This window comes from Camelina sativa, chromosome 11 (genome assembly GCF_030686135.1).
Source record: "Camelina sativa cultivar CO46 ecotype springtype chromosome 11, ASM3068613v1".
NCBI lineage: Eukaryota > Viridiplantae > Streptophyta > Magnoliopsida > Brassicales > Brassicaceae > Camelina > Camelina sativa.
In genome coordinates, this window is record NC_141890.1 from 44898353 (window position 1) to 44925741 (window position 27389).

A 27389-nucleotide genomic window follows, 5' to 3' on the forward strand; every position below is an offset into this window, starting at 1 on the left:
TTCCCATTAATAAAAAAAATCATGAATTGATGTCATCAATAATTATGAAATGCATGTCTGTGCTAATGATCCATCTAATTAAAAGATCAAAAAGGACAAAACAAACGGCGCCACATTGGTCACCGCCCAGAAACTATGGCATGCAATGCAACTGTCTCTTTTTTTTCACACATTTGTCCCTTTGTTCACACATATCAACTCAAAACACTCCTGAATTACATCACCCATACTTATCTCTTTACGTTACGCTCTTAATTACTTACTACCTTTCAGTTAGCCATTTTTAAGCTCGTACGTTATCATAGATATTTAAAGAGATGCCACAAGTATAGGCTAGGGTACGATCTATCGAGAATGGGTAAGAACAATACCAAAACCCTTATGCAATTTGCAGCTTTTGCAATGGTTTTAACCGTTGCAACAATGGTGAAAGAAGCTACAAGCATGTCCATTTGTAACATGGACACAAACGATATGCAGAAATGTCGTCCAGCCATCACTGGAAACAATCCGCCGCCTCCTCTCGACGAGTGCTGCGTAGTGGTTCGAGCCGCTAACCTAGGATGCCTCTGCAGATTCAAGTTTTATCTCCCGATCTTAGGAATTGACCCATCTAAAGTCGCGGCTCTTGTAGCTAAATGTGGCGTTACAACAATTCCTCGTGGTTGCCAAGGTATTTTGATGGGATTTATTGAATTTTGTAGTAAGATCTTGAAAGCAAAGAAAGTGTGTAACGTTTTGTATTCGCGCAGCTTGAAGAACTGAGCCGAAACAGGTCTCTATGGTGCTAATTGTAGACTTCGCTGGATCTTGTCTTGCATCTGAATTCAAATTTACAATGGTTTTTTTTGGGTCAAGTGATTTTACAATGTTGTTTTAGTATTCTGTTTCAAATAATCACAAACTAATAGTGATTTTAGATTTACCTTGTAAGAACCGTGTTTTATACGTTAATGAAAACGGAATAATATTATCATAGTATCCAAAACCTAACTCACCATCACGCCTTTCCTTATGGAGAACCAAACTTAAAAAAAAAAAAAAAAAAACTAAGAACTGTCCAACTTGTCATGATTATGAATCATAATAATCTGATTGTTAACTCGTTGTGGTTAATTAGTAGTTGATATACAGTGTTACGCAAGCTTTCTTTTAACTTTGGCAAAGTTCATTGGTTGAAGTAGACTCGAGCAACTCTGTTTCTGGTGTTGTGAGATTTGCTTAACATGACAAGAAGACATGATTAGACAGTCTTTTGATATTTACACAGAAAAAAAAAAAACTAAATGACTTGACAAGGACAAAACAAGATAAAACGAACTAAAGCCACTAGTCACGAAATAAGGAGCAAGTCCTGTATTTCAGCAGCCGCACTAACGACGACTTGTGCCAAAAAAGACCAGTGAGTCTACGCCTTTGCTAGCTCCCACTTATCATTAACATTGCTATATAGTAAGCTCATTACACTGAAGAGTTTCACAAATCACAGAGTGAAAATAACAAAAACAAAAGAGAGAATGGGTAAGAACAACACCAGAATCCACATGCAATTTGCAATTCTCGCGATAGTTTTAACCACTGCAATAATGGTGAAAGAAGCTACAAGCATTTCCATTTGCAACATCAGTACAAACAACTTGAATAAATGCCGTCCAGCCGTCACTGGAAACAACCCTCCACCTCCGGAACCCGACTGCTGCGCAGTGGCAAAAACGGCTAATCTACGATGCCTTTGTTCGTACAAGGCTTTTCTCCGCAGATACGGGATGGAACCATCTAATATCAGGCCTCTTCTAGCCAAGTGTGGTATAAGTCCTCCCTCCTGTTTGTAAGGTAAGATATCAAAGTAACCGTTGGAGTTTGCTGTTTTTTCTGTAAAGAGAGAATAATCTTACCTTTGTTTTGATGTTTGTTCCTTTTGTAACATGCAGCTTGAAAAACTGAGCTGAAGACAGGCCGGTCTACTTCAGACTTTGTCTTGCCCTGAAGTCTCTCAAGCTATATAATATGTCTTGTGCGGTTCTGATTCGAATAAATTATCCACGTTGCAATGATTTTTCAATCACCTTGTCTATTACTTAGATGAACCATGTTCTATACACATATTATGAAAATAATAAAGCAATGTTTTTCTTTTTAGTGTGAAATCTTTATGTTCTACTTTAGTTTCTTGATTATGATCTTAAAAAATTGACTCCTTTTTTTTTGTTTTGAGCAAAGAAAACAATACGTTGACTCCTTTATGCCTCTTTCCTGCAAAGAACCAAATAATAATTATTCATTTTTAATATATGAAAGGAGAAAGAGAGACCAAAAAAAAAAAAAAAAATGCCAATAATAATTACCATAATTACCAAAAGCTCCCACATGTGTAATTTGCAGACATTTCAACTCAAAAGACGACTTGACTACAAAGACTTGAGAGTCTTCAACCCATATCATAGGCTCTTTCTAGCTTTCACTTTAGCATTAACTTGTTTATTACCCCATATGTCTCATAAAAATTGATGTTTAGAAGCTTTTACACATTTTAAGAAAACAATGATTGTTGAGTTTAAATATATTTTTTTTCTTTGACTAAATAGATATTATTTAATTTTAAACCAATAACAATTCAAAATTTTAAATATTTTCAATGATTAATTTTTGAAGTTTACAAAACATCAATCTTTGTGAGACAAAAAAGATCCCAAAACATCAATTTTTATGAGACAGAGGGAGTATGTAATAAGATATTAAATTTACGGGTTCCATGGTATTTTAGTCAAGCGAGAGGTAGACATAAAGAGAGAATGGATTAGAATAATACCAGATCTCTTGTGAAATTTGCATCTCAAACAATAGTTTTCGCCGCCCTGGAGTTGATGGAAGGACCTACGAGCATTCCCGTATACGCCTCTTCTATACAAGTGTGATATTATATATAGTCCTCCATCCTGTTTGTAAAACAGTAAAACATTATAGTAACCGGAGGATTTTGTTGTTTTTCTCTGTAAAGACAGAGATGTCTTACGTTTGTTTTGTTGTTCCTTGTGTAACACGCAGCTTGAAGAACTAAGCTAAGACAGGTCGTATGCCGCATACTTTGTCTCGACCGCATATTTGAATAAAACAATGCCTCTGCAGATTCAAGTTCTATCGCCCGATTTTAGGAGTTGACCCATCTAAAGTCGCGGCTCTTGTAGCCAAATGTGGCGTTACAAGTTACAACAGTCCCTCTTCTTGCCGGTATTTTGATGTGATTTGTTAAATTTTAATAGTAAGATCTTGAAAACAAATATAACTTTTTGTATTCGCGCAGCTTGAAGAACTGACCTGAGAATGGTGCTAATTGTAGACTTTGCTGGATCTTGTATTGCATTTGAATTTAAATTGACAATGGTTTTTTTTATTTTTCTTTCAAGTGATTATAAATTGTTTTTTAGTGTTATGAACCAATCGACTCGTTGACAATTGGTTTGAAAACTGCTTGTTAACTTGGTGTGGTAAATTACTAATAGATGATAAACAATTTTCTCTAGTAGCAGTTGATATACACAAGCTTCCATTTAACTCTGGCAAAGTTGGTCGAAGTAGACTCAGAACAGTCAAAGGAGAGCAACTCTGTTTCTGGTACTGTGACATGCGTCATAGATCTGTTTTTAACATGACAAAGAAGCCATTATAGTCACGCAAAAGGAGCAAGTTCTGTATTCAGCAGCCGGAGACTAAAGTAAAGTCTCCCACATTTGTCAGTTTGTTTATTACAACTCAAACGATGACTAGTCCAAAAAACAGACCCGTTAGTCTACGCTTTTACTAGTCTTACCTATACTTATCATTATCGTTGCTAATATAATAAGCTCATTATACATTTAAGAGTTTCACAAATGACAACAGAGTTGAGAAAGAGAGAGCGATGATATAAGGAAAAGAGAGAATGGATAGGAACAACAACGGAATTGATACTAGGATTTTTGTGTGTCTATCCTAGCAGGTTCAATTAACTTTATGTGTTGTAGTACTTAAGGTGTCAATCCAAATGGGATGTTGCTAGCAATCAAGATGCAATCAAGATTTCACAAGTCAAGCCAATTTAAAGAGAGTGTTTTTATCTAACAATCCTAGAATGATCAGAATGAAAAACGAAAATGTGTTCTAGAACTAGAAACGCGAATGCATGACAAGAAGCGAAAATGAATAAAAACATAAACAAGTCTAAGCATGAACTAAAAAGGCAAGAAACGAAACAGTCTCAGAAATGTAATAAAAATAAGAAAGAAAGAGGTCCTAAGGATGGGGGTAATTGATGTCGGTGGAGTATCCTAGTCTATAGAGTGTTTAACATGCCACAAGAAAACTATCCCTAAACAATGAACATCACTTCTTAGCTAATCCAATCTCTTGATAGAAGCTACTCAAACTCAACCACTTCCAAACCTAGCTCTCGCTAGAGAAACTTGATCAAGCATGACATGAAAAACAAGTTCATTCACGTCAACAAACATCCTAGACAACTAATCTTTTAGGCTAGGAACGTAAGTCTCCGGCACTAGTTGGTCAGACATTTCATCAAACACATTTTGGGTGTGAAAATGTCTAAGACCTAGTTCCAATTAATCAGAGAGAAACTAGTATTTCTAACTCTAGTCCAGAAGGGATCATACAAATCAAAGCTTAAACACCCTACATCCTAAGATCCTCCACCTAATCTATCCCATCCTCAAGAACTACCACACTGCTCAGATCCGAAAATCATCATCAAGGATGCAAACCCAGAAAACATTGAAACAAACATTCTTAGATAGGTAAAAATGAGATGAACAACTTGTAAAAGAAATCAAATGCAAATACTCAATAAACTCCAAGATGTCGGATTACAAAGTCTCCGAACGTATATGGTGGCTAGGTAAAACCTTTAGGAAAAGAACAAAACAAAAACAAGATAAAAGATAAAATGTCCCAGCAAAGACTTAACAAAATGTATATATAGTAGTCCAACATGGAAAGCCCTAAAACTTAAAATGACAAGGTAAAGCGTCGGTTCGGTAAACTCCTGAAGCGTGTGAAACCAAACGTCTTTCTTCCTGACATGTGCGATCGAGTCCGTGTGCATCCAGTGGCTCGATTGGTATATGAAAGTGGCTCGAGTGAAAATGGCTCGAGCGTGGTCGGTGAAAGTGGCTCGAGCGTGGTTGGTGAAAGTGGCTCGAGCTGGGTGTATACACATCCACTAAAACGATGATAAATCTTGACCCACACCTCCGATTGGCTTGAAATAAACGGCGTTGGAAAGATGACTCAATTCCCTACAACTTTAATAAAGACGTCGAAAGTTAAATCCCACTCGAGTGGAACGGCTCGAAGGGGGTGGCTCGAGAGACGGTTTCGGGAGTGTTGTGAGATTGGCTCGAGAGAGGGTTCCAGGAGTGTTGTGAGCATGGCTCGGACGGACGCGCTGGGGAACATGACTCGGACAGATGCGCTGGGGAGCATGGCTCGGATGGACGCGCTAGGGAGCATGACTCGGACAGACGCTGGGGAGCATGGCTCAGACGGATGCGCTGGGGAGCATGGCTCGAACGGAAGCGCTGGGGAGCATGGATCGGACGGACGCGCTAGGGAGCATGGCTCGGACAAACACTGGGGAGCATGACTCGGACAGACGCTGGGGAGCATGGCTCGGACGGATGCGCTGGGGAGCATGGCTCGAACGGAAGCGCTGGGGAGCATGGATCGGACGGACGCGCTAGGGAGCATGGCTCGGACGAATGCTGGGGAGCATGGCTCGGACGGATGCGCTTCCAACGTCTCCTCAATACCTGAAATACTCTAAAATGCACAATGTATGCAAGGATGATGCAAGAACTACCTAGACATGCAAAGTGTAAAGAAAAGAGTAGAAAATGATGCAAACTAATGAGTTATCCTAACTAAATGAATGATAAATATATGTTAAGGAGAGACAAAATATAGACATATCAGGAATCCACATGCAATTTGCAGTTCTCGCGATAGTTTTAGCCGCTGCAATAATGGTGGAAGAAGCTACAAGCCTTTTTATTTGCAACCTTCACACAAACAATTTGGCGAAATGCCGTCCAGCCGCCACTGGAAACAACCCTCCACCTCCGGGACGGAACTGCTGCGCGGTGATCAAAGCCGCTAATCTACAATGCCTCTGCCCGTCCAAGCCTTTTGTCTCTAGATACGGGTTTGATCCATCTAAGGCCAGGCCTCTTCTAGACAAGTGTGGTATAAACACTCCTCCCTCCTGTTTCTAAGGTGAGAAATCAAAGTAACCGTAAGATTTTGCTGTTCTTTCGGTAAAGACAGAGATGTCTTCGTTTGTTTTGTTGTACCTTGTGTAACACGCAGCTTGAAGAACTGAGTTGAAGACAGGCCGGTATGGCGCATACGTTGACTCGACCTGAAGTCATGTCTTTTAGTGTTGTTATTCGAATAAATCACCACTTTGCAATGATTTTTCAGTCACCTTATATATCTATAAAGAAGAACCATTTTCTATATATTAACGAAAAAAGTACTGGCTTTTCGCTAAGTCAATTGTGTACAACTTAATTTCTTGTTTACCAAGAAACTCGTCAAGAAATCAAATCATAAAAAACTGCAAGACTCTGTGAGAAAGATTTATTTTGTCTCCTTTTTCTGACTTTACTAAAAATTGTTTAATTAATTTGTTGATGTACCGCAACGTCCTTGAAGTTTCTTCACGTCTTCTAAGCAACTAGTAGTAAAACAACAAACTCCTTAATTTCCAAGGAATATAAAAAACCACAGAACATCCACGATCATATGCATGTAGTTATATTAATTTAAAAGTTCAAATCTTCGTTCTCATAAACCCTAACAAAGTGGCATGATATATTCAGTTCAAATCCTAGTGAACAACTCACGACACCATTTAAAATTACTAGTTTTGATGATATTCAACCAATCATCTCTTTGACCAAAACAGAATATGACGGTCAAAAAAAACAAAATAGAATATAACGTGGGATAAGCTATATAATCAACCCTTTAAGAAAAAAAAAGTAACTATATAATTAAGAAATCTGTTAAACAATTAAAGAAGATACTTCATGAATTAACCTCAGTTTCCTTTGTATTATGTAACTCCATAAAGTAAAGAGAAAAGACATTGATATTGAATGCTAAAGGGTAATATTTGCTACAGTTTACTACAATAAAGTGGTCCCAGTGCAAATGCACACCTTGCACTCCTCAATCGCCGGCCCTGATATTGTGATCGCTTGGTAAACAACTCACAACACCATTTAAATTACTAGTATCAAATTATCGATGATATTCAAATTCAACCATCTCTTTGAACAAAATGTAGAATATAACGTGGATAACTATATATACATAACTAAGAAAACATAAAGAAGATAACCAACCCTCTAAAAAAAAGTAACATGAATATATAACTATATAATTAGCTAAATTAAGAAATCTGTTAAAATAATTAAAGAATCAGTACTTCATGAAACTCAGTTCCGTATTAACTCCACAAAGTAAAGAAAACGAAAGATTAAACAAAAACAAAAATAGAGAAAAAGAAAGTGATATGAATGCTAAAGGGTAATATTTGTTTGAAAATATAATATTTTCAATGACAAAAGAGTTGGTAACAAATAAACACAGTAGTAAAAAGTTTTTTATTGCGATGTGAAGTGTACAGAGCACGCCCTTCTCAAAATTCAAAAACACAAGCGTCTTTGGAAAATGTATATTGTGTGAGCAAAACACTTTTAATATCCTTAAAGAAAAAACCGATTCCACATATTTCATATTCGTATACTTAATATTATTGTACAACAAAGATTTCGATGTGATCCTCTTTGACTCGTGTTTGCGATACAACTATACAAGTGTCAGTCGCTACATTTATAAGTAAGGGCATTCCCTTTTTTTTCCTCACATCATAACTCTGTTTTTACTGAGATCATTATGATGCATTGATGCTAGAACAATAGTGGTTAGTAATAGTCTTCTACTTCTACTTTTTCCAGCTGTTAAAGCAGAATTTTTTTTCCCCGAAATACAAATACTAGTAAAACCCGATCAAAATGTTTTTTTTTGTCAACAACTTTTAATGATTAGCTTACAAATAAATTTAAGAACGGTTCGGCCCATACTTTACAAACCAAAATGTTTATTTTATTTAATTGATTTTTGATAAATAAAGCGATAAATACTTAAAATGTGTATTCAAGTTTTTGAACGTCATTTCAGTCAAAACCTGATAAGATATTAAACTGAACGTGATCAATTTATAAAAAAAATAGGATCATAAATTATAGATATTATATTTGTAGAATTTCAAAGTTTTCTTGATAGTTTGTAATGTGTATATGTACATAGAGTACTATTCCTGTTGTTCAAATGTAGGTACTAGGTACATACTGTATGTATAGTAGTATTATACGATTTGGTTTAGGGAATGACCATCATTGCCTATACAACTCTTATTAGTATGATATATTCACTTATTTCTATATTCGAGTAAAATTGTTGTTACAATATTAGAGGGAGACGGGAGAATAGAATACATATATTAATATTAATATACAATGCGCGGTCTTTAGACTTTATAGAACACCTGATAAATAAATCGATTACCAGTTTTGGTTTATGTCTAGTAAAAGCTAGCTAAAGGTTTCCTACAATGGCAATGGATGCTGACCCAGAAATCAGAGATGAATATAAACAAGGCAATAGTGGGTTGTATCTTCCTCTTAACGGAGAGAGAGAAATCAGAAGAAACAAAAAAATCATAGAGAAACATGAAAAGAATTTCAAAGACTCTGAGTGGCATTACTAAGACCCAAGGTTTCAAGGTCCAACGGTCGTGTCGTGGCATCAAGCCAATGGTATTCTACCATTCCTCCTTCAAAGGACCAGGATCTTGAAGAAGAAGAAGATGTTGAAGATGAAGGCTCGCTCAAAAAAGAAGAAGATGAAGATGAAGGCTCGCTCAAGAATATGCATTTGATTCCTTTCCCCGAGGACTACATCGGCGGCGGCGGCTTTTTGGTCAAGAAGAAGGAGGAGACTGACAAATCCACTGGCACCAAGCCGTCCTCTTCCTCTGCTAAAGGGACCGACATGAACTGCAACTACGGAACAAACGGTGGGAAAAGCTACGACAAAAGAACCACGTCCAACAGTGATGACGGACAGGGGACCGAGCTACCAGAATACGGTGGCTGCAGTGGTTGCCCTGGGTGCGTTCGTTGCGGTTGCCCAGGATGTAGCGGTGGCTGCCGTTATTGCTTTGGTTGCGATGGCTGCCAGTACAAGTTTTAATGGATATTGCTTGTGTTTCCTAGCTTCTTGTTGTTGTTGGCCTAGTTGGCTAGTTGTTAAATGTATTGTTCTGAACGTTATCATTATGTGTGATCCCGGATCACTGATCCGTCTAGTAATATTATTTAACTAAAGATAATTCGCATTATATGACTCCTAGAAACAATATTCTGATCCGTCTAGTTATCTATAACAAAGTCAAAGCAATATATTTCAAATTTTGTACTCGTACAGTCATTACTTATTGACCATGTTCTATCCGGTATAGGCCATGTCCGTACGGCCGTCCGTACAAGTGATCAATAAGGCCGAGTTCAAGTGATATAGGGAGAAGAGACGAGGCCAGTCCATCAAGAAGCCCAAGAGAAAGATCTAGAAGTCGGCTAGTAGCCGTTAGAGGATAAGGTCACAGGTTGGTTTCTACTTGGGAGACCAAGTCGGATCGCTTTCACCATTGGGATTAGCTTGTTCTCTCTCTTTGTGTCACTATCACCAAGTTGTCGAGTGTAAAGGCAGTAGCCCTAGTTTCTCTTGATATTTAAAAAGGTCTTAGGCCGACATTGTATTACACACACTTATGGAATATCATTCTATACTTGTTCTCTTTGTTCTTTACTTTGTTCCTCACTCCATTCACACTCGTTACCCTCACATTTCTACTTCCGCCTAAACTAACATGGTATCAGAGCATGTTTTTCGATCTTTGACTCTCTAAACCTACTCTTGTTTCTCTTTATACTCTCTATTCTCCAAACTTACTCTCTATTCTCGCTACACTCTCTTTCTATACTCGCTATTCTACTTATTCTACTCTTTTATTCTCAAATCTGTAACCATGGATAGCAACAAACCAATTGTTACTCCAGTATTGCTCAAAGGAGCAAATTACTTGTTGTGGAAGAGAACCACCAAGACCGCACTTAGTGGCCGGGGGCTATGGATCCATGTTGAAACGGACCAACTTCCCAAGAAAGCTACTAAGGAAGACGGTAAAGAAGAAAAGGATGAAGACAAGGAGGCTGATCTAGAGAAGGAAGTCAAGTGGTTCCAAGAAGATCAGACCGTGCTTGCCATTCTTCAAAACTCGTTAGACGCACCAATCCTTGAAGCCTATTCATATTGCGAGACGGCCAAGGAGTTATGGGAGACGCTAGCGAATGTTTATGGGAACGTGACCAACTTGACTCGAGTGTTTGAAGTCAAGAAGGCGATTAACGGTCTCCATCAAGAAGACTTAGAGTTCACGAAGCATTTTGAGAAGTTTAGGTCTCTATGGGCCGAGCTTGAGATGCTTCGACCAAGCACAATCGATCCAGCCATCCTCAATGAGAGAAAAGAGCAGGATAAGGTCTTTGGCCTCCTTCTCACTCTCAATCCGGCGTTTAACGACCTCATTAAGCACATTCTTCGTGGCGACAAGTTACCGACCCTGGAAGATGTGTGTTCTCAAGTTCAAAAAGAACAAGGGTCGTTAGGTCTCTTTAGCGGCAAAGAAGACTTGGTCACCGCTAACAAAGGCGTCTACAAGCATGAGGAGAGAAAAGTGGTGGTTTGTGACCATTGCAAGAAGAGGGGACATGTGAAGGACAAATGTTGGATTCTTCACCCCACCTCAAGCCAGCGAAGTTCAAGGCAAATATCTCTCAAGAAGGCTCAAGCGGGCAAGGTGCGAGTGCAGCGAACCAAGGAAATGCAATGACCACAGCCATGGCTGCACCGTATGGAGACCTTGTGCGGAAATCTGACTTGGAGGCTCTCATCAAGTCCATTACCGCATTAAAGGACTCTGGTACCACCTTCTTTGCTTCAAAACCTAGTAAATCACTTGTTGTAGACTCGGGGGCTTCTCATCACATGATAAGTAATCCGAGTCTTATAAGCAACATAAAACCGGCTGCTGGTAGTGTTATTATTGCTAATGGTGACCGTATACCTGTTAAAGGAGTAGGAGAGTTAAAACTTTTTGATAAGAACTCAAAAGCCTTCTTTATGCCTACTTTTACATCTAATCTCTTATCAGTTAAGAGAGCAACAACTGATTTAAATTGTTATACTATTTTTGGACCTAATAGTGTACATTTTCAGGATATTGAGACTGGAAAGGTCCTTGGAGAAGGAGATGCTAGAGGAGACCTCTATGTCTTAGAGAAAATTTCACCAAGTTCTTCTAATTCGTTTTCCCTTATGTCAAGTCTTAGTAGTATTTCGAGTGATGTGTGGCATGCTAGGCTAGGCCACCCACACTCTCGTGCCTTTGAATTAATGTTGCCTAATGTTTCTTTTGATAACTCTAGTTGTGAGTCTTGTATTCTTGGGAAACATTGCAAGTCTATCTTCCCTAAATCTAATACCATTTATGAGCATTGTTTTGACTTAGTGCATTCTGATGTGTGGACATCTCCATGTTTATCTAGAGACAATAACAAGTATTTTGTGACTTTTATTGATGAAAAATCTAAGTACACATGGCTTACTTTGCTACCCTCTAAAGATAGAGTTTATGATGCATTTGTTAAATTTCATAATTATGTCACTAATCACTTCAATGCTAAAATTAAGGTACTTAGATCAGACAATGGGGGAGAATATACAAGTCACAAACTTAAAGAGCACTTAGAGAAGCATGGCATTCTTCAACAAACTAGTTGTCCCTATACTCCTCAACAAAATGGGGTTGCTGAGAGGAAGAATCGCCATCTCATGGAGTTTGCGCGATCAATGATGTTTCACTTGAATGTATCAAAGAGGTTTTGGGGAGATGCGGTGATGACTGCCTGCTACTTAATCAACCGAACACCAACTAAGATCCTTCATGACTCATCTCCATTTGAAATACTTAATAAGACTAAACCCTCTCTCGATCACTTACGAGTTTTTGGATGTGTGTGTTTTCTCTTGATTCCAGGAGAACAAAGAAGTAAACTCGATGTAAAGAGCACCAAGTGCATGTTCATTGGCTATTCTACGACACAGAAGGGTTACAAATGTTTTGATCCGGTTCATGGCCGTATGTATGTCTCTCGTGATGTGAAGTTCATGGAAGGCCAAGGATGGTGTGACAAAAAGGACTGGGAGAGCTTGAAAGACCTATCTCACTCTACCTCAGACAGAGCCGCTAACTTGCAATTTCTTCTTGATCACCTCGGGATTACTACACCAACACATCCCGAGGTAGCCATAGACCATGCTCCGGACGTCCAACCGCCGCCAGAGAGAAGTGATGGAGCTACAACACCATCTGAGCCAGTTCCTAACACTACACCATCCGCACAGCCCAACGATAGTCACTCGGTATCCCCAGTCACCAATGATGCTGGTGCGGTCGATCATCAACATGATACCACAATTGTTGTTCAGCCTTCACAACCCATGCAAAGTGAACATATCAAGTCTCATCCGTCCACTTGGAAAGATAAACGGGTGTACTATAATAATCAAGCGGTCGCACATCCTATTCAAGTCGTATGTTCGCTTGCCCTGTTCCCACCGGATCATGTGGCCTTTTTGGGCAAGATCGACAGTCAGTTTATTCCCCAGACCTATGATGAGGCCAAAGATCATCAAGTTTGGGTCGATGTTGTGGCAGATGAGACCGGTTCTATGATACGTAACCATACATGGGACGAAGCTGACTTACCTCAAGGAAAACGCGCTCTCAGCTCTCGGTGGATCTTCACCATCACACTATTTGAGTGGTTCTCTCCCTGGCCACCAACTTGTCATGGGATCTTTGGCAAATGGATGTTAAAAACATATTTCTTCAGGGGGAGCTGGAAGAGGAGGTCTATATGTATCCACCATCAGGCTTAGAAGATATTGTCGCCCCGGGCAAGGTCCTCCGGCTCCGTAAGGCCATCTATGGCTTAAAGCAATCTCCTCGGGCCTGGTATCACAAGCTGAGTTCGACGCTTAAAGCCCATGGTTTCAAACGCTCCGAAGCTGATCACACGTTATTCACCCATCGTACTGCTGGTGGTCTTGTGGTTGTCCTCATTTACGTTGATGATATTATTCTTACCGGCGATGACAAAGATGGTATTCAAACTACTAAAGCCTTCCTTCACTCTGCTTTTGACATCAAGGATCTGGGTGAACTCAAATACTTTCTTGGTATTGAACTATACCGCTCTCCGGAGGGCTTATTTCTGTCTCAACGCAAGTATGCTCTTGATCTCTTGAGTGAAACCGGCAAACTGGGTGTCAAACCGGTTTCCACTCCTCTTCCGGAGGATTATCAGGCCCAGCGAAAGGGGGAGCATAAACGGCGGCAGAAAAATGAAGCCGAGGGTGCTCCGCTTGATCCACTAGACGCACCATATGAAGATGTGACTCGCTATCGGCGTCTTGTAGGTAAGTTAATTTATGTCACCATTACACGACCTGACTTGTGTTATGTTGTGAATCAGGTGAGCCAATTCATGAAAGCACCAACAAAATATCATTGGAGTTTGGTGGAACGGATCTTAAGCTATCTCAAGGGGAGCCCGGGCCAAGGCATTTGGATGGGGAAGAACTCCAACACGAAGATTGTTGGCTATTGTGATGCTGACTATGCTGGAGATACGTTGGATAGAAGGTCTACTACTGGCTACTGTACGTTCATTGGAGGCAATCATGTCACATGGAAATCCAAGAAACAAAAGGTGGTCTCATGTTCTAGTGCCGAAGCCGAGTATAGAGCCATGAGGAAGCTAACTAATGAGCTAACATGGCTTAAAGGTCTTCTCAAGGATCTCGACATCGAGTCAAAGAAACCAATCATCATGCATTGTGACAATGAAGCTGCCATTCATATAGCCACAAACTCGGTATTTCACGAGAGAACAAAGCATATCGAAGTAGACTGCCATAAAGTTAGAGAAAAGATTGAGGAAGGTGTTACTCTTCCGTGTCACACCCGAAGTGAAGACCAATTGGCGGATATCTTCACCAAAGCTGCATGTCCAAAGGTTTGCCAACACATCCATAGCAAACTTGGACTTGTAGATCTCACTCGCCCATGATCAACTTCCCTAACACATGGACATCACACTCTTTTTCCCTCAACATAGTTTTGTCCCAAGAGGTTTTCTATGTTAAGGTTTTTTTAATGAGGTGATGCTTCATGGGTTCCAAACTTAGCCATTGCATTCGGCTAAGCTTGAGGAGAAGTATTGACCATGTTCTATCCGGTATAGGCCATGTCCGTACGACCATCCGTACAAGTGATCAATAAGGCCGAGTTCAAGTGATATAGGGAGAAGAGACGAGGCCAGTCCATCAAGAAGCCCAAAAGAAAGATCTAGAAGTCGGCTAGTAACCGTTAGAGGATAAGGTCACGGGTTGGTTTCTACTTGGGAGACCAAGTCGGGTCGCTTTCACCATTAGGATTAGCTTGTTCTCTCTCTTTGTGTCACTATCACCAAGTTGTCGAGTGTAAAGGGAGTAGCCCTAGTTTCTCTTGATATTTAAAAAGGTCTTACACCGACATTGTATTACACACTTATGGAATATCATTCTATACTTGTTCTCTTTGTTCTTTACTTTGTTCTTCATTCCATTCACACTCGTTACCCTCACATTTCTACTTCCGCCTAAACTAACATTACTTGGGGTTGAATTGTTACAATGTAGTATATCCCAACAACAGAAAAATCAACTTAAACATAAGACTTTTAAATAGGCCTGAAGAAAATCGATATGAAGATTTCCATTTCTGGGATTTTGCATCTCGAGTTCATCGAGGGAAATGGAAAAGAAAAAAAAAACAAATTTTGGAAAATTTTCTTATTATAAGAGAGAAGAGCAATTATTAGGGTTCTTTTGGACAAAGGAACGAGGAGAAAGACAAAAATGGCTCTGTTCTTCAGCCGAATCTCGAAGCTCTCTGTAAGATAGATACTCTCTCGAACCTTCTTCCTGTGTTATACTTTCTTTGATTCTTGGGTTACTCAGTCCGGTTTTGGTTCATGGAAATTGACAGGTACGCAGGTACAATTCTCGTTTTTTCTCATCATTGCCTCAGTCACCATGTCTGGTGCTGGGCACTAAGAAGTTGCGAGAGTCTCCAGAGGAGGGGATGATCATGCATCAAAAATTATTCGACCCGGCTACAGAAAAGACAGTGTACAGCAAGGAGAAGAAGTATCCAAAAGAGCTCGTTGGTAAAACTCCTCTGGGAGCATCGCAAGGTTGGGGCATTTCTTGGGAGGGCCTTACCTTGCATCTCACGGATCTGTACAAGCCGTGTGTTTTATCTTCAAAAGTCATATCACTACCTCCACTTAGGCTCGAGTATAAACCCACAACCCATGCCACGGAACTGTCTCTCTCTTCTTCTGATCCTGTCCAAGACGACTTTTTTGTGGCTGCAAAGTTCAATGAGTATCACGTAAGTGTCTACAGGCCTCGTTGGGAATCTGAGTGGACTCACATCGGGACCGCTTACTCTCTTTTACCAGCCTCTAAGCTCATGTTCTCCAAGAGAGACCAAGCCTTCCACTTTACTAGTTTTAAGGGTCTCTACATGGGTTCGCTGTATCTCAACAACTACAAAGAGATCAAGCATAAAGAAATACGCCTAAGAAATATGCCTAAGATTCCACAGGCAGGTTGGGAGATGTTGTATAATTGTTCCATGACCAACCACTTAGTGGAATCTCCCTCTGGTGAACTTTTCTTCATCAAGTGGTATGTATTCTTTCATTAGTAGTTTTAGCTACTTTTAAATCAATCAAGGCAGAGTAAAGATATTGAGCTACTTGTTTTCCTCTGTCTAGGTACACACAGTGTATTCACCAAGAGGACGAAGATGGTGATTTGGAATTTGTCCACAGCAGTACTAAGCGGTTCATGGTCTTTAGGCAAGATGGGATGAGCAAAGACTTTTGTTACACTGAAGATATTGGAGATCTCTGCATCTTCCTTAGTAACAGTGAATCCTTCTGTCTCTCAGCAAGCTTGTACCCGGGGCTCAAACCTAACTCCATCTATTACATTGGCCCTAGACATGGTTGTTACGATCTAGCTTCTGGTACGAACCGTCCCTTCCCTTTTGATCAATTTGGCAAACCCTCGCGGGTCAGTGCCCCTTACTGGATCTTTTCGACCTCTTCTCTGAGTTCTAACTAGGATCTAGGACTGCCTTGTGTTTTGTGACCTCAGTTGTTCCTTTCTAGATCCTTTTATCCTGTTAGGGTTTGTGTGATTGAAGATTTGGATTTTATAATTTATATATTAACGTTCTCTGGTGTTCTGTTTTTATGTTCCTTGTAATGGATTGAGTTATAAAATCCCTAATGCATCATAGTATGTCATGTTGAAGATGAGTCTTATATATAAACGATATCGTTACAGAGGTATATATAGTTGAACAGAGAGAACATTCTAGACTAGAGAGTATAAACAGAACATTCTATATACAGCATGATACGGAATATTGAGTAATGAAGAGCGTATCCCTTGCATATCAAGGTGTATCCTTAACATGCCCCCTCAAGATGGAGGGCCGACAGACACTCCAATCTTGTGACGTAAGTGAATGAACAGTGTACGTGTAAGAGGCTTTGTCAAGGCATCGGCTAGCTGATCTTTGGTGTTAACGTGACAGACACGAAGCTGCCCTTGCTGAATCTGCCCTCTAACGAAATGATAATCTAAAGCAAGATGCTTCATGCGGGAGTGAAACACTGGGTTTGCACAGAGGAAGGTGGCACCGAAGTTATCACAGTAAACTGTCGGTATAACTCGGATATGTACACCCAGCTCGGTTAAGAGATTGCAAATCCAACGAAGTTCTGCAGCGGTATTGGCAATAGCCCTGTATTCGGCTTCAGTGGAAGAGCGAGCAACCGTTTTCTGCTTCTTTGCGGACCAGGAGACAGGATGAGTACCCATGTAGACAATATATGCGTTTGTTGAGACATAGTCATCCATGTCGCCTGTCCAATCAGCATCGGAGTAGGCAAGGAGAGTGAGGGTATTCTTGGCAGCAAAGAAAAGACCATGAGTTGTTGTTCCCGCTAGATAACGAAGTACCCGTTTTGCAGCTTGCCAGTGTTCTTGAGTTGGGCAGTGCATAAATTGAGACAAGCGGTTGACAACATAGCTAATATCGAGCCTTGTAAAGGAAAGATATTGCAAACTTCCAACCAGACGACGATAGTCTGTACCATCGGGAAGAGGAGAGCCAGATTTGAGAGTAAGCTTCGGAGAAGATGCCATTGGAGTTGCAACGGGCTTGGCATATATCATATTGTAACGATGAAGTAAGTCGATGATATACTTGCGCTGAAAAAGATGCAAACCTTTAGCAGTACGATGAGCTTCAATTCCCAGAAAGTAGTTAAGCTCCTCTGGATCCTTAACGGAGAATCGATCAGCAAGGTAGTGAAGAACTTGTTGAATGGAGGAAGTGTCATTACCAGTGATGAGAATATCGTCAACGTATACTAAGAGATAGACACATGTTTTGCCGTGTCGGAGAACGAACAGAGAGGTGTCGGCAAGAGAATTTTGAAACCCAACACTAAGAAGATACGACCGTAACTCGGTGTACCAGGCACGTGGAGCTTGCTTGAGTCCATAGATTGCTTTGCGGAGACGACAAACATAGGACGGATGATCACTATCAACGAAGCCTGGCGGTTGTTCCATGTAGACTTCCTCGTTGAGAGTCCCCTGTAAAAACGCGTTATTGACATCCAATTGAAGAATCGGCCATGAAGAGCTCACAGCAACATCAAGAACCAAACGGAGCGTTGTTGCTTTTATCACGGGGCTGAAGGTCTCTGTGTAGTCACGACCATATTGTTGGTTGTATCCCTTGGCAACAAGCCGAGCTTTACACCTGCCAAGTGTCCCATTTGGTAAAAACTTGTTTTTATAAACCCACTTACAGCCGACTACGTTATGATTTGGTGGTCGTGGGACCAGATACATCGTCTGATTGCGGGCAAAGGCGTCAATCTCGCCGGACATAGCTTCCCGCCAGATCTTGTCTTTCATCGCCTGGTTCACGGTTAGAGGTTCGGTGGGATAGGGAGAGGATAATGCGGCGGAGAGGTTGAGTTTGGATTTGGGTTTGACAATGTTGTTTTTACGTCTGGTCTGAATAGGGTGGCTATTTTGAACTGGTGGTGGAGGGGCGATAACGGGATTAGGGTCAGGGGACGAAGATTCAGAGGTCGATGGAGAAGAAGGTGGCGATGAATGGGACGATGGAGATGGGCTACGAAGAGAGTTAGCAGGGGAGATGTTATTGGGCTCAAGGGGTGAATTTGGGTTATGATCTGGGCTTGGATTTTGTGATGGGTTGGGTCGGATGTTATCAGGTTCTGCAATGACACTAGGTGAGTTTGAGGAACTTACCGTGGCTGTGGAATTGATTTCCGGCGACGTATTCCGGGGAGGAGCTGAGCTCGACGGTCCAGGCGTAGACTCCAGCGACGAGATGAGTGGCGGCGGGTAGAAAGGAATGACGTCAACAGAAGCTGTGGCTGGACAGGAGGAGGGGAGAGGTGATTCAGGAGAGGAGTCACGAGGTGATTTGAACGGGAACCGGGTTTCCTCAAATTTAATGTGACGGGAGACATAGACGCGACCAGTGCTAGGCTGAAGACACAGGTAGGCACTCTGGGTGAGAGAGTAACCCAAGAACACACACGGAGTTGATCGGTGCTCAAGCTTGTGAGAGGTGTACAGTCGTAACCAGGGGAAGCAGAGGCAGCCAAACACTCTCAGCTTGGAATAGTTCGGCGATGAACCAAACAACCGCTGGAACGGAGACTCCATGGCGATGACCGGTGTTGGAAGTCGATTAATGAGATAGACGGCAGCGGCAAAAGCATACGGCCAATAAGTGTTGGGAAGACCACCATGTGTGAGAAGCGAGAGGCCAGTTTCAACCACGTGACGGTGCTTTCTTTCGGAAAGTCCATTGTGCTCTGGTGTGTGCGGTGGGGAGGTGAAATGAGAGATACCCGAGCTTGACAAAAACTGTTTGAGGGCCACAAACTCCCCACCATTGTCTGAATATAAGGTGCCAATCTTTGTACCAAACTTGTTTTCCACGAGGGCTTTGAAGGGGATGAATGTTTCACGAACTTGGGATTTGGTTTTAAGCGGATATAACCAGGTATAACGAGTGTAGTGATCGATTAGAATCAGATAGTATTTGTAGTTGTCTATTGACACAATAGGAGAGGTCCAGACATCAGAAAAAATATACTCAAGGGGTCGTGTGGATGTGATAGAAGTGTTTGAGAAAGGAAGCTTATGGCTTTTATTAATAGAGCAATCAGAACAAAACAAATTTTGAGAAGAAGTTGCAGAGTAAGGTAATGAGAATTTAGAGACTAGAGATTGAAGGATAGGTGTAGCAGGGTGGCCTAAGCGATGGTGCCAGTCCACTAAGGACGGTTTTGAGGATGTGGAAGCAAAGAAAGCGGAGAGAGTGGTTGGTGAAGCCGGCCACTCGTAAACATCGTCTCTAGTTTTGCCTTGGAGTAACAGGGCCCCCGAGCTCAGATCCTACACCTGAAAGGAAGCAGGAAAGAATGCCACAGACACTTTATTATCATTGCATAGCCGGTAAACAGAGATTAAATTTTTGTGGATATGAGGAACACAAAGAACTCGATTTAACAGGAGCTTTTGAGAGGGAGATAGAGAGGGTAGAGATAGTGAACCAGTGTGAGAGATCTGGAGACCGGAACCATCACCAATAAGAACAGAGTCATCACCGTGATATGGCTGGTGAGTCGCAAGGTGATGGAGATCACTAGTCATGTGATGAGACGCACCACTGTCCAAGAGCCACGGAGTGGTCGAGGATGGAGCAGTGAGAGCGAGATTAGCACGAGGCTGCCAGGGACGAGAGGGCGTGGGAAGAAGACCAGTGGACGACGCGACTTGATGAAGCTGAGGGCAGCGTTTGGCACTATGACCGAAGATACCACACAGCTGACACTTTCCTTGATAACCACCAGTAGACCGATTGTCCTGACGCGACGAGGAATATGTATTGGATGACCTATTGTTCCATTGTTGATGGTTACGCTGAGCAGACTTGTGTGGATGAGTACGAGAGCGAGAAGTAGCGAGATTGGCAGTGAGAGGAACATGTGTAGGTGCGACAATAGCAGCGGTCAACAGCTGAGCTTCTTTGTTGAGAAGTTTTTCATGAACTTCGGTGAGTTTGGGAGAGACCTCACGACCTTCAACTTGATCAACAACAGATCGGTAGTCTTCAGGGAGACCACGGATAACTGCCTCTATTTGCTCATCGAGATCAAACGGCTTGCCGAGGAGAGCCAATTTGTCAAAACGAGTAGTTAATCCTTGCATATACTCATCGATCGTTTTATCACCTTTGGAGAATTGTTGCAGTTGAAGACGTAACTGCTGAATGTGACCATTGCTCGGTTTAGCAAAGATATCAGCAACGGTTCTCCACATCTCAGCAGCAGTTTTGGTGGTTGTAACAAGCGGTTGCACCGACGGAGAAAGAGTGCCGAGAAGGCCACTGTAGATCAATTTGTCCTGTCTTTTCCATTTTAGAAAATCAGGGTTCGGAATGGTGGCATCATTGGAGACAATTGTCGGAGCCGGAGAAGCAGTAGAACCATCAACATATCCGGCTAAGTCATACCCATCAAGCAGAGAGTGGATCTGTAGGCTCCAAGTGATGTAGTTAAGGGAGGTAAGCTTAATAACATTACTCATGTTGATGTTAAGAAAGCTTTGGGTGGAATCAATGACTTCAGCGGTGTTGGACATGGAGACAGGTGGGGGAGAAAACGCAAAACAGAGAGGGAGGGAGAAAGTAGAAACAGAGAGAGGGAAGGAGAAAAAGAAGGAAGAAAGCGGCAGAGGAAAAAAAATGCAGAGATCTTTTTACTGCTCTGATACCATGTTGAAGATGAGTCTTATATATAAACGATATCGTTACAGAGGTATATATAGTTGAACAGAGAGAACATTCTAGACTAGAGAGTATAAACAGAACATTCTATATACAGCATGATACGGAATATTGAGTAATGAAGAGCATATCCGTTGCATATCAAGGTGTATCCTTAACATGTCACAAGGCTGGAAAAATGCAGAGGTGCTTGTTAAGTTTCAAACAACATAAAGATCCTTAAGGTCGTTTCATTTTCATTGGCTTGTTCTTACATGACAAGAGGGAAGTCTATTGATTAACGAGGACAAGACTCGATGAAACGACCAAAAGCCATCAGACCTATATCTCACCAAAAGTCTCCCACATTTGTCTGTTTGTTTACACGTTTAACTCATACAGCAACTTAAAAAAAAACCCGTGACTCCACGCTTTTACTAGCTCCCACTTAACGTTAACGTTGCTATATAATAAGCTCACTACATTTGAGAGTTTCACAAATCAAAATAGAGTTTACAGGGAGTGAAGATAAGAAAAAAGAGAGAATGGGTAAGAACAACACCATAATCCTCTTGCAATTTGCTGTTCTCGCGATAGTTTTAACAATGGTGAAAGAAGCCACAAGCATTCCCATTTGCAACATCGACACAAACGACTTGGAGAAATGCCGTGCAGCCGTCACTGGAAACAACCCTCCAGCTCCTGGACCGGACTGCTGCGCAGTGGCCAGATCCGCTAATCTACAATGCCTTTGCCCGTACAAGCCTTATCTCTCCAGTTTCGGGATTAACCCATCTAAGGTCAGGCCTCTTCTAGCCAAGTGTGGTATAAACAGTCCTCCCTCCTGTTTCTCAGGTAAGCATGAGTAACCGCAGGATTTTACTGTTCTTTCTGTTAAAAGAGAGGAAATCTTACGTTTGTTTTGTTGTTCCTTTTGTAACACGCAGCTTGAGGAACTGAGCTCAGACTCTCTCTTGCCCTGAAGTCTCTAAGCGACTATGTCTTACCCTGAAGTCTCTAAGCTACAATATGTCACGTGCTGTTCTGATTCGAATTAGTTCTCAAATCACCTTCTCTATTACATAGATAAACCATGTTCTATATTACTACATACCGTATTATGAAAAGAATAAAGTACTTTCTACTTTCTTGATTATCTAGAAACTTGGCTCCTTATGCCTATTCCCTGCAAAGAACCCACAATATAATTGTCAAGAAATGTAAAATCATTCAATGTTTTCATTGAGAAAAAGCAATACATTTGACAAAATAACAAAACAAGGACGCATTTGTGGTCGACAATATTTGGAAAGGGACTGTGCACAATATATTAGCATCTAAACATTACTTTATAAATCTAATTTTGTCTTAATCATTTCTAGCAATGTAGAGAGCAAAATAAATGCCAACACTAATTTACCATAAGCTCCCACATGTGTCTGTTTGCAATTTGCTGACCCTTTCAACTTAAAAGACTAGAGACTCTTCAACCCATATCATACGCTAGCTTCCACTAAAAAGAAGACTTAACTAAAATTTCAACTCAAAAGACGACTTGACTACAAAAGACTAGAGACTCTTCAACCCATATCATACGATCTTTCTAGCTTCCACCTTAGCATTAATTTGTTTATAAAAAGCTTCTTAAATTTAAGGGTTCCATGGTATTAGTCAAGAGAGAGGTAGACATAAAGAGAGAATGGATAAGAATAATACCAGATCCTTTCTAAAATTTGCAGCTGTTGCAATAGTTTTGGCTGCCTTGGTATTGATGGAAAAGCCTACGAGCATTCCAGCATGTATCATCAACGCAAATTATTTGGAGAAGTGCCGTCCAGCCGTCACTGGAGACAACCCGCCGTCTCCAAGCAAAGAATGCTGTCTAGTACTCCAAGCAGCCAATCTGGAATGCATCTGCAGATCCAAGTCTTACCTCCCCGTTTTAGGGGTATACCCGTCTAAAGTACAGGCTCTTCTGAGCAAATGTGGCGTTACAACAATCCCTGCTGCTTGCCAAGGTAAAATCAAAGTAGCATGGAAATATTAGAAACTGGTAGATTAGTAGGATCCGGATATTAAGGAAAGATAGACTTACGTTTATTTTGCTCTTCTTTCTGTAAACGCAGCTTCAAAGAATTGAGTTGGAGATAGACCGACTGACTTTGCTTGATCTTTTCCTGCAACTGATCTGAAGTCTCTTATTTACAATATATCTTTTAGAGTTCTGATCCAAATAAATCACAAACTTGCAATGATTTTATGTATATAAAAGAACCATATACATTAACGAAAACGTTAAACTGTTGTTTTATAGCTACATCAACTATCCTACTTTCTTGATTATCCAAAAAAACTAAACTCATCATGTCCTTCCCGCGGAGATCTCAAAACTATTCTGCAAAAGAAAAAGAGAGAATCGTTCGCTTATCATGATGAATACTGTAAACACCTCTGCCCGGATGTACTTATAAATCCGGTTACACATTCTTGATCAACCGAGGTGCCTTTGCTGCAAAATCTATAAATCTTTGAGTAGTAACTTGTGGTAATAATAGAGGGTATACCTAGCATTCTGGTTGGTTTTCTCGACGAGGTCCACCGAAGATAGGCCTCATGTATTTGTCATCAAACTTTCTCCAGTAGCGGTGGATGGTGTAGACAGGTTGTTCCATCAAAAGGGAGATACTATCTTTAGCTCTATTGAAGTTTGTTGAAGCAGACTCGTCAAAGGAAAGAAGAGGAAGCGTCGCATCTTCCTTCGGGGAACCTGGCTCAGTGCGTTTACCACTATTTCCCGTGTTGTTGTGACTTGCATCATGAGGAAGCAGATAGTTCACAAGTGGCTTTGTGAGGAAACCAAAGACCTGTTTCGTTACATGGCAAAGAAAGTCTTTTGATTTTTAAGTGGGAAGAAAACTTTGAGCAGGGCCACATACTAAGGAAGTTGTATTGTTTTACCAGTGTAGTAAAGAGGACAACAATAGTGGTGTTGGTGACCATGGCAGCATTCACAGGATCCAACGTAACTCCGGAGTATGTGAACTTGCCACATCAAACATATACCAAAATGAGATATAATGGAAATGTTACTAATATAATGTAAAAGAAATACCGTAGAGATCATATGAATGTGCAAACAGAAAAACCTGCTTGAAAGCCAGAGCAATTGAGACAGCACCCCGCATAAGCCCCGCCCACCAAATGATCACCTACAAAGTATACAAAGAGCGAACTTCACAACAGAAACTTTGCCATTCTCAGGTCATTCATTCTACGATTTTGAGCCGAGCTGTAATGCTTCTGATAATATGACTGAAAGAAACAAAGGCTAAACCTGGTGCTTAAATGTGATAGACTCGTTTCTTTCAGTGTGTCTATTCATGAAATTTGTTAAGACTGAGAGCGGAAACACAAATGCTGCTCGTCCAAGCAATACGAATGCGGTTATGACACTAGAGACACCCAGAGTACCTCCAACACTGCAAGAAGATGATTTATGTTATGTCTTAATAAGGAAGAGATTTCATGTCATCACCACAGCTTAAGAAAACATGATGAAGAAATAGACGAGGCTGATATCATAATGCTGTGTTTTGTTTCGACAGAACGTCCTAAACGCTATACCTTAAGCTGCTTGTCTTCCACTTTGTAACATCAAGAGCATCTGTTCCAACATACAAAAATATGAATGTCTCCGCAATAAAGGACATCATCGCAAAAACATGCCTGAAAAATAGAGATGAACAGTCAGACAAAAGCAATTCCTGCAATTGAGATTTCAGAGAAATAAATAATTGTCTGAAACATTGCCTGGAAGTGATTCTTGAACTCTCTGTCACGTTATATGATGCATAATGGGACATTAAAACACCACAGAAGAAAACAGTGAGAATCCCGCTTAATGAGAAGAGCTGCAAGAGAACAAGAACATAGAGTTAAAACATAATGCTGCATTCAAATTCCAAATGAACACTTAAAAATATGAGACGAGTATTTGATTCAAGCTGGGTTTAACTGGTTTCCTATTACAGTAATGGAGTATTACCTCAGCCAACATATATGAAAGGTAAGCCATAAGAACCATGATCGCCAGTTCGCGTGTTGTTGAATGTCTGTGAGCAACCATATAATTAACGAGATCAGTATAAAGGCACATTTGAAGCATGCAACTGAACTTATTGACAGCAATAAACTTGAGGTTGCGATCCCAAGTTTGTCTATGAAGAGCAGATCTAATTGTATTAGTGTACGATGCAAAATTTTCAAGTTTAGTGTACTTTTACCTTCCAAAATACAAGGTTTTAAGGACAAAAGCTGTTACTAGTCCCACCTGCAAGACATTCACGTTTCTAAGAAAACTCATGATATACTTCAAACAGAGTAAAAATATATATGCCTACTCAATAGCTTACAGCAATTCCGAGAATTGTGCTAGTGGAGAAGAGGTACAAAAAGTTTCCAAACACTTGCAGAGCAGTCCAACCGTTGAGGCTTTCAAAGTGAATCTTTTGCACGGCATTGAACAGTACAACCGAAGTTGCATCATTCACCACTCCTTCTCCAAACACTAAGCTGTATAGCAATGGTGTTTCATCTTGATGAAGAATCTGTAAAGTTAAGATGCAATGTAAACACATATTTGTATAAACAAGTTTTCAAAAAAAGTAGCAAGACAAATGATCTCTTAAAATCAAGAACTGGAGAACCTGTAGAGTGCAAACAGTATCAGTGGACGAGAAGATCGTTCCGATGGCTGAATCAAGACAAGAAATCATTCATTCTCATAAAACCATCTTAAAAAAAACGATGAAAGAAACATAGTTCAGTGAGAAATGTCACCAAGATAGTCTCTAGCACTCAATCCCTTAAATCCCAACTTGGGGAACAGCCACCAAGTCCCTGGTTCAGTTACAAAAGAACCAAAAACAGAAAATTGTTAACATCTCAGAAATTATTAACTCTGATACATAAGGTCAAGTCATACAAAGATTGATTACTGTGAGTTTTTTACCAAACGAAATAATGACAGTAGAGATGAAAACACCAATCACCCCAAAGGACATGATGGTTAAAAAGTTGTGAAAAAACTTCTTTTTCTTGACTTGGAATCTGCCCCACAAACCCCAATAATAACAAATCATCACTCAGTCTCTCCATCAACAACACAAGATAGTAACTCAAAACGAGAGTAAGCTAGCAGCTTGCTTACCCAGCATTAAAAATAATAGGAGGAAGAAGGTAAATGAAGAAGAGTTCTTCATCAAACACTAAAATGTGAGAACTTTTTCCTTTACTAATAAGCAAAATCACTGTTCCTGATACTGCTCCCTGGTTTATACAACAAAAAACACAATCTGATAAATCCCAAAAAGCTCAAAATTTTGTGTAACCTCAAATCGTAAAAAAAAAAAAAAAAAAAAAAAGCAATTTTTATTATAAGAAAACTTACGACTAAAATGGCGGTAATGGATTCATTGACCCATCGATTTTCTTCAAGCAAGTGGCCGATAACTAAACAGAGACAGAGAATAGCTATGAACACTGAGATTGGTATCACCTGAGGATGTTCAGCTGCTAGCTCATTCGTCCATAAAAACTCTGTAATTCCAACACCCATTTTTAACAAAACTTCTTCGATGTTGATTCGTTAACGAACCCCAATCGCAAAACCAAAACAAGGCACAGAGAACGAGAGAGAGAGAGAGAGAGAGTGAAGTGAGAGATTTGAACTGCGACGAAGAAGGCGGTGGTTACAGGTGGCGAGGAGACGAAAGACACGTGGCATGTTTCTCAGTGTCACCAGACTGAGTAAACGTGAGGCTTTTTTTGGAATTATACGGCACCCATGGGCTTTAAGGCCCAAAACTATATGTTAATAATTAAAGTTTGCAATATTCATCAATTTATCTTTTTCTTTTTTTCTAAAGAACTATTCTTGCGATTCACAAGATCTTCAAGTTTACTGTATAACCCACTAAACCGTCTATAGTTTTGCTAAAGCCAAGACTGGTTAAGTCACGCACGGCAGCAGAACGTGACCGTTTCGTTTAGCGCGTATTGGGATGATGTGATGATGACGGGTGAATCTTGTTGCTATCCTTTAGTTTCAATCGATCATCCACTCCACCGCCATCAGCACCAACCAAGAAAGAAAAAAAATCACTAGCCTAAAATAATACATAAGTTGGTACAGGTG

General features: G+C 40.6%; 6 protein-coding genes and 1 pseudogene across 11 annotated transcripts; 6 read left to right on the forward strand and 1 right to left on the reverse strand.

Annotated features, from left to right (window-relative positions):
• The first annotated feature begins 240 nt into the window (after positions 1–240).
• Positions 241–973, forward strand: LOC104726087 (putative lipid-transfer protein DIR1). Its single transcript, XM_010444865.3, has 2 exons — positions 241–673; positions 753–973. Exons 1-2 carry the CDS (start codon positions 355–357, stop codon positions 755–757), a joined length of 324 nt encoding a protein of 107 aa, XP_010443167.1. The 5' UTR covers positions 241–354; the 3' UTR covers positions 758–973.
• Positions 974–1246: 273 nt separating this feature from the next.
• On the forward strand, positions 1247–2147 carry LOC104726088 (putative lipid-transfer protein DIR1). The gene is made up of 2 exons (XM_010444866.3): positions 1247–1833; positions 1932–2147. Exon 1 carries the CDS (start codon positions 1518–1520, stop codon positions 1830–1832), a length of 315 nt encoding a protein of 104 aa, XP_010443168.1. The 5' UTR covers positions 1247–1517; the 3' UTR covers position 1833; positions 1932–2147.
• A 3825-nt stretch (positions 2148–5972) lies between these two features.
• LOC104726089 (putative lipid-transfer protein DIR1 pseudogene) lies at positions 5973–6358 on the forward strand (annotated as a pseudogene).
• An 8775-nt stretch (positions 6359–15133) lies between these two features.
• On the forward strand, positions 15134–16422 carry LOC109127572 (uncharacterized). Its single transcript, XM_087471323.1, has 3 exons — positions 15134–15180; positions 15275–15981; positions 16071–16422. Exons 1-3 carry the CDS (start codon positions 15145–15147, stop codon positions 16420–16422), a joined length of 1095 nt encoding a protein of 364 aa, XP_087327449.1. The 5' UTR covers positions 15134–15144.
• Positions 16423–21599: 5177 nt separating this feature from the next.
• LOC104726091 (sodium/hydrogen exchanger 4) lies at positions 21600–27382 on the reverse strand. 6 transcript variants are annotated; one of them, XM_010444870.3, is made up of 17 exons: positions 26643–27382; positions 26403–26521; positions 26205–26302; positions 26033–26092; positions 25900–25946; positions 25606–25800; positions 25477–25523; positions 25239–25305; positions 25004–25104; positions 24818–24919; positions 24528–24672; positions 24340–24402; positions 24152–24235; positions 23758–24057; positions 23289–23588; positions 22910–23199; positions 21600–22379 (listed from the first exon to the last, which is right to left on the reverse strand). In XM_010444870.3, the coding sequence occupies exons 1-14, from the start codon at positions 26808–26810 to the stop codon at positions 23758–23760; spliced, it is 1596 nt and encodes a 531-aa protein (XP_010443172.1). In that variant the 5' UTR covers positions 26811–27382; the 3' UTR covers positions 21600–22379; positions 22910–23199; positions 23289–23588. The 6 variants fall into 6 exon arrangements, with proteins under 6 accessions (XP_010443172.1, XP_019088241.1, XP_019088240.1 ...); XM_019232696.2 differs by having other exon boundaries at positions 23289–23376; positions 26643–26999; XM_019232695.2 differs by having other exon boundaries at positions 23289–23381; positions 26643–26999.
• Positions 21739–22349, forward strand: LOC104726093 (putative lipid-transfer protein DIR1). The gene is made up of 2 exons (XM_010444875.3): positions 21739–22048; positions 22141–22349. The coding sequence occupies exons 1-2, from the start codon at positions 21739–21741 to the stop codon at positions 22143–22145; spliced, it is 315 nt and encodes a 104-aa protein (XP_010443177.1). The 3' UTR covers positions 22146–22349.
• Positions 22893–24367, forward strand: LOC104726092 (putative lipid-transfer protein DIR1). Its single transcript, XM_010444874.3, has 2 exons — positions 22893–23211; positions 23320–24367. The coding sequence occupies exons 1-2, from the start codon at positions 22893–22895 to the stop codon at positions 23331–23333; spliced, it is 333 nt and encodes a 110-aa protein (XP_010443176.1). The 3' UTR covers positions 23334–24367.
• Positions 27383–27389: the final 7 nt, after the last annotated feature.

Excerpts from the sequence above, each read along its gene's own strand:
- LOC104726087 (XM_010444865.3), top strand. The coding sequence starts at position 355 with ATGGGTAAGAACAATACCAAAACCCTTATGCAATTTGCAGCTTTTGCA.
- LOC104726088 (XM_010444866.3), top strand. The coding sequence starts at position 1,518 with ATGGGTAAGAACAACACCAGAATCCACATGCAATTTGCAATTCTCGCG.
- LOC109127572 (XM_087471323.1), top strand. The coding sequence starts at position 15,145 with ATGGCTCTGTTCTTCAGCCGAATCTCGAAGCTCTCT. Across the intron at positions 15,181-15,274 it reads GCCGAATCTCGAAGCTCTCT|GTACGCAGGTACAATTCTCG; the intron begins GTAAGATAGATA and ends GGAAATTGACAG. Across the intron at positions 15,982-16,070 it reads GAACTTTTCTTCATCAAGTG|GTACACACAGTGTATTCACC; the intron begins GTATGTATTCTT and ends TCCTCTGTCTAG.
- LOC104726093 (XM_010444875.3), top strand. The coding sequence starts at position 21,739 with ATGGGTAAGAACAACACCATAATCCTCTTGCAATTTGCTGTTCTCGCG.
- LOC104726092 (XM_010444874.3), top strand. The coding sequence starts at position 22,893 with ATGGATAAGAATAATACCAGATCCTTTCTAAAATTTGCAGCTGTTGCA.
- LOC104726091 (XM_010444870.3), bottom strand. The coding sequence starts at position 26,810 with ATGGGTGTTGGAATTACAGAGTTTTTATGGACGAATGAGCTAGCAGCT. Across the intron at positions 26,303-26,402 it reads CCTATTATTTTTAATGCTGG|ATTCCAAGTCAAGAAAAAGA; the intron begins GTAAGCAAGCTG and ends TTTGTGGGGCAG. Across the intron at positions 26,093-26,204 it reads TACTGTCATTATTTCGTTTG|GGACTTGGTGGCTGTTCCCC; the intron begins GTAAAAAACTCA and ends TAACTGAACCAG.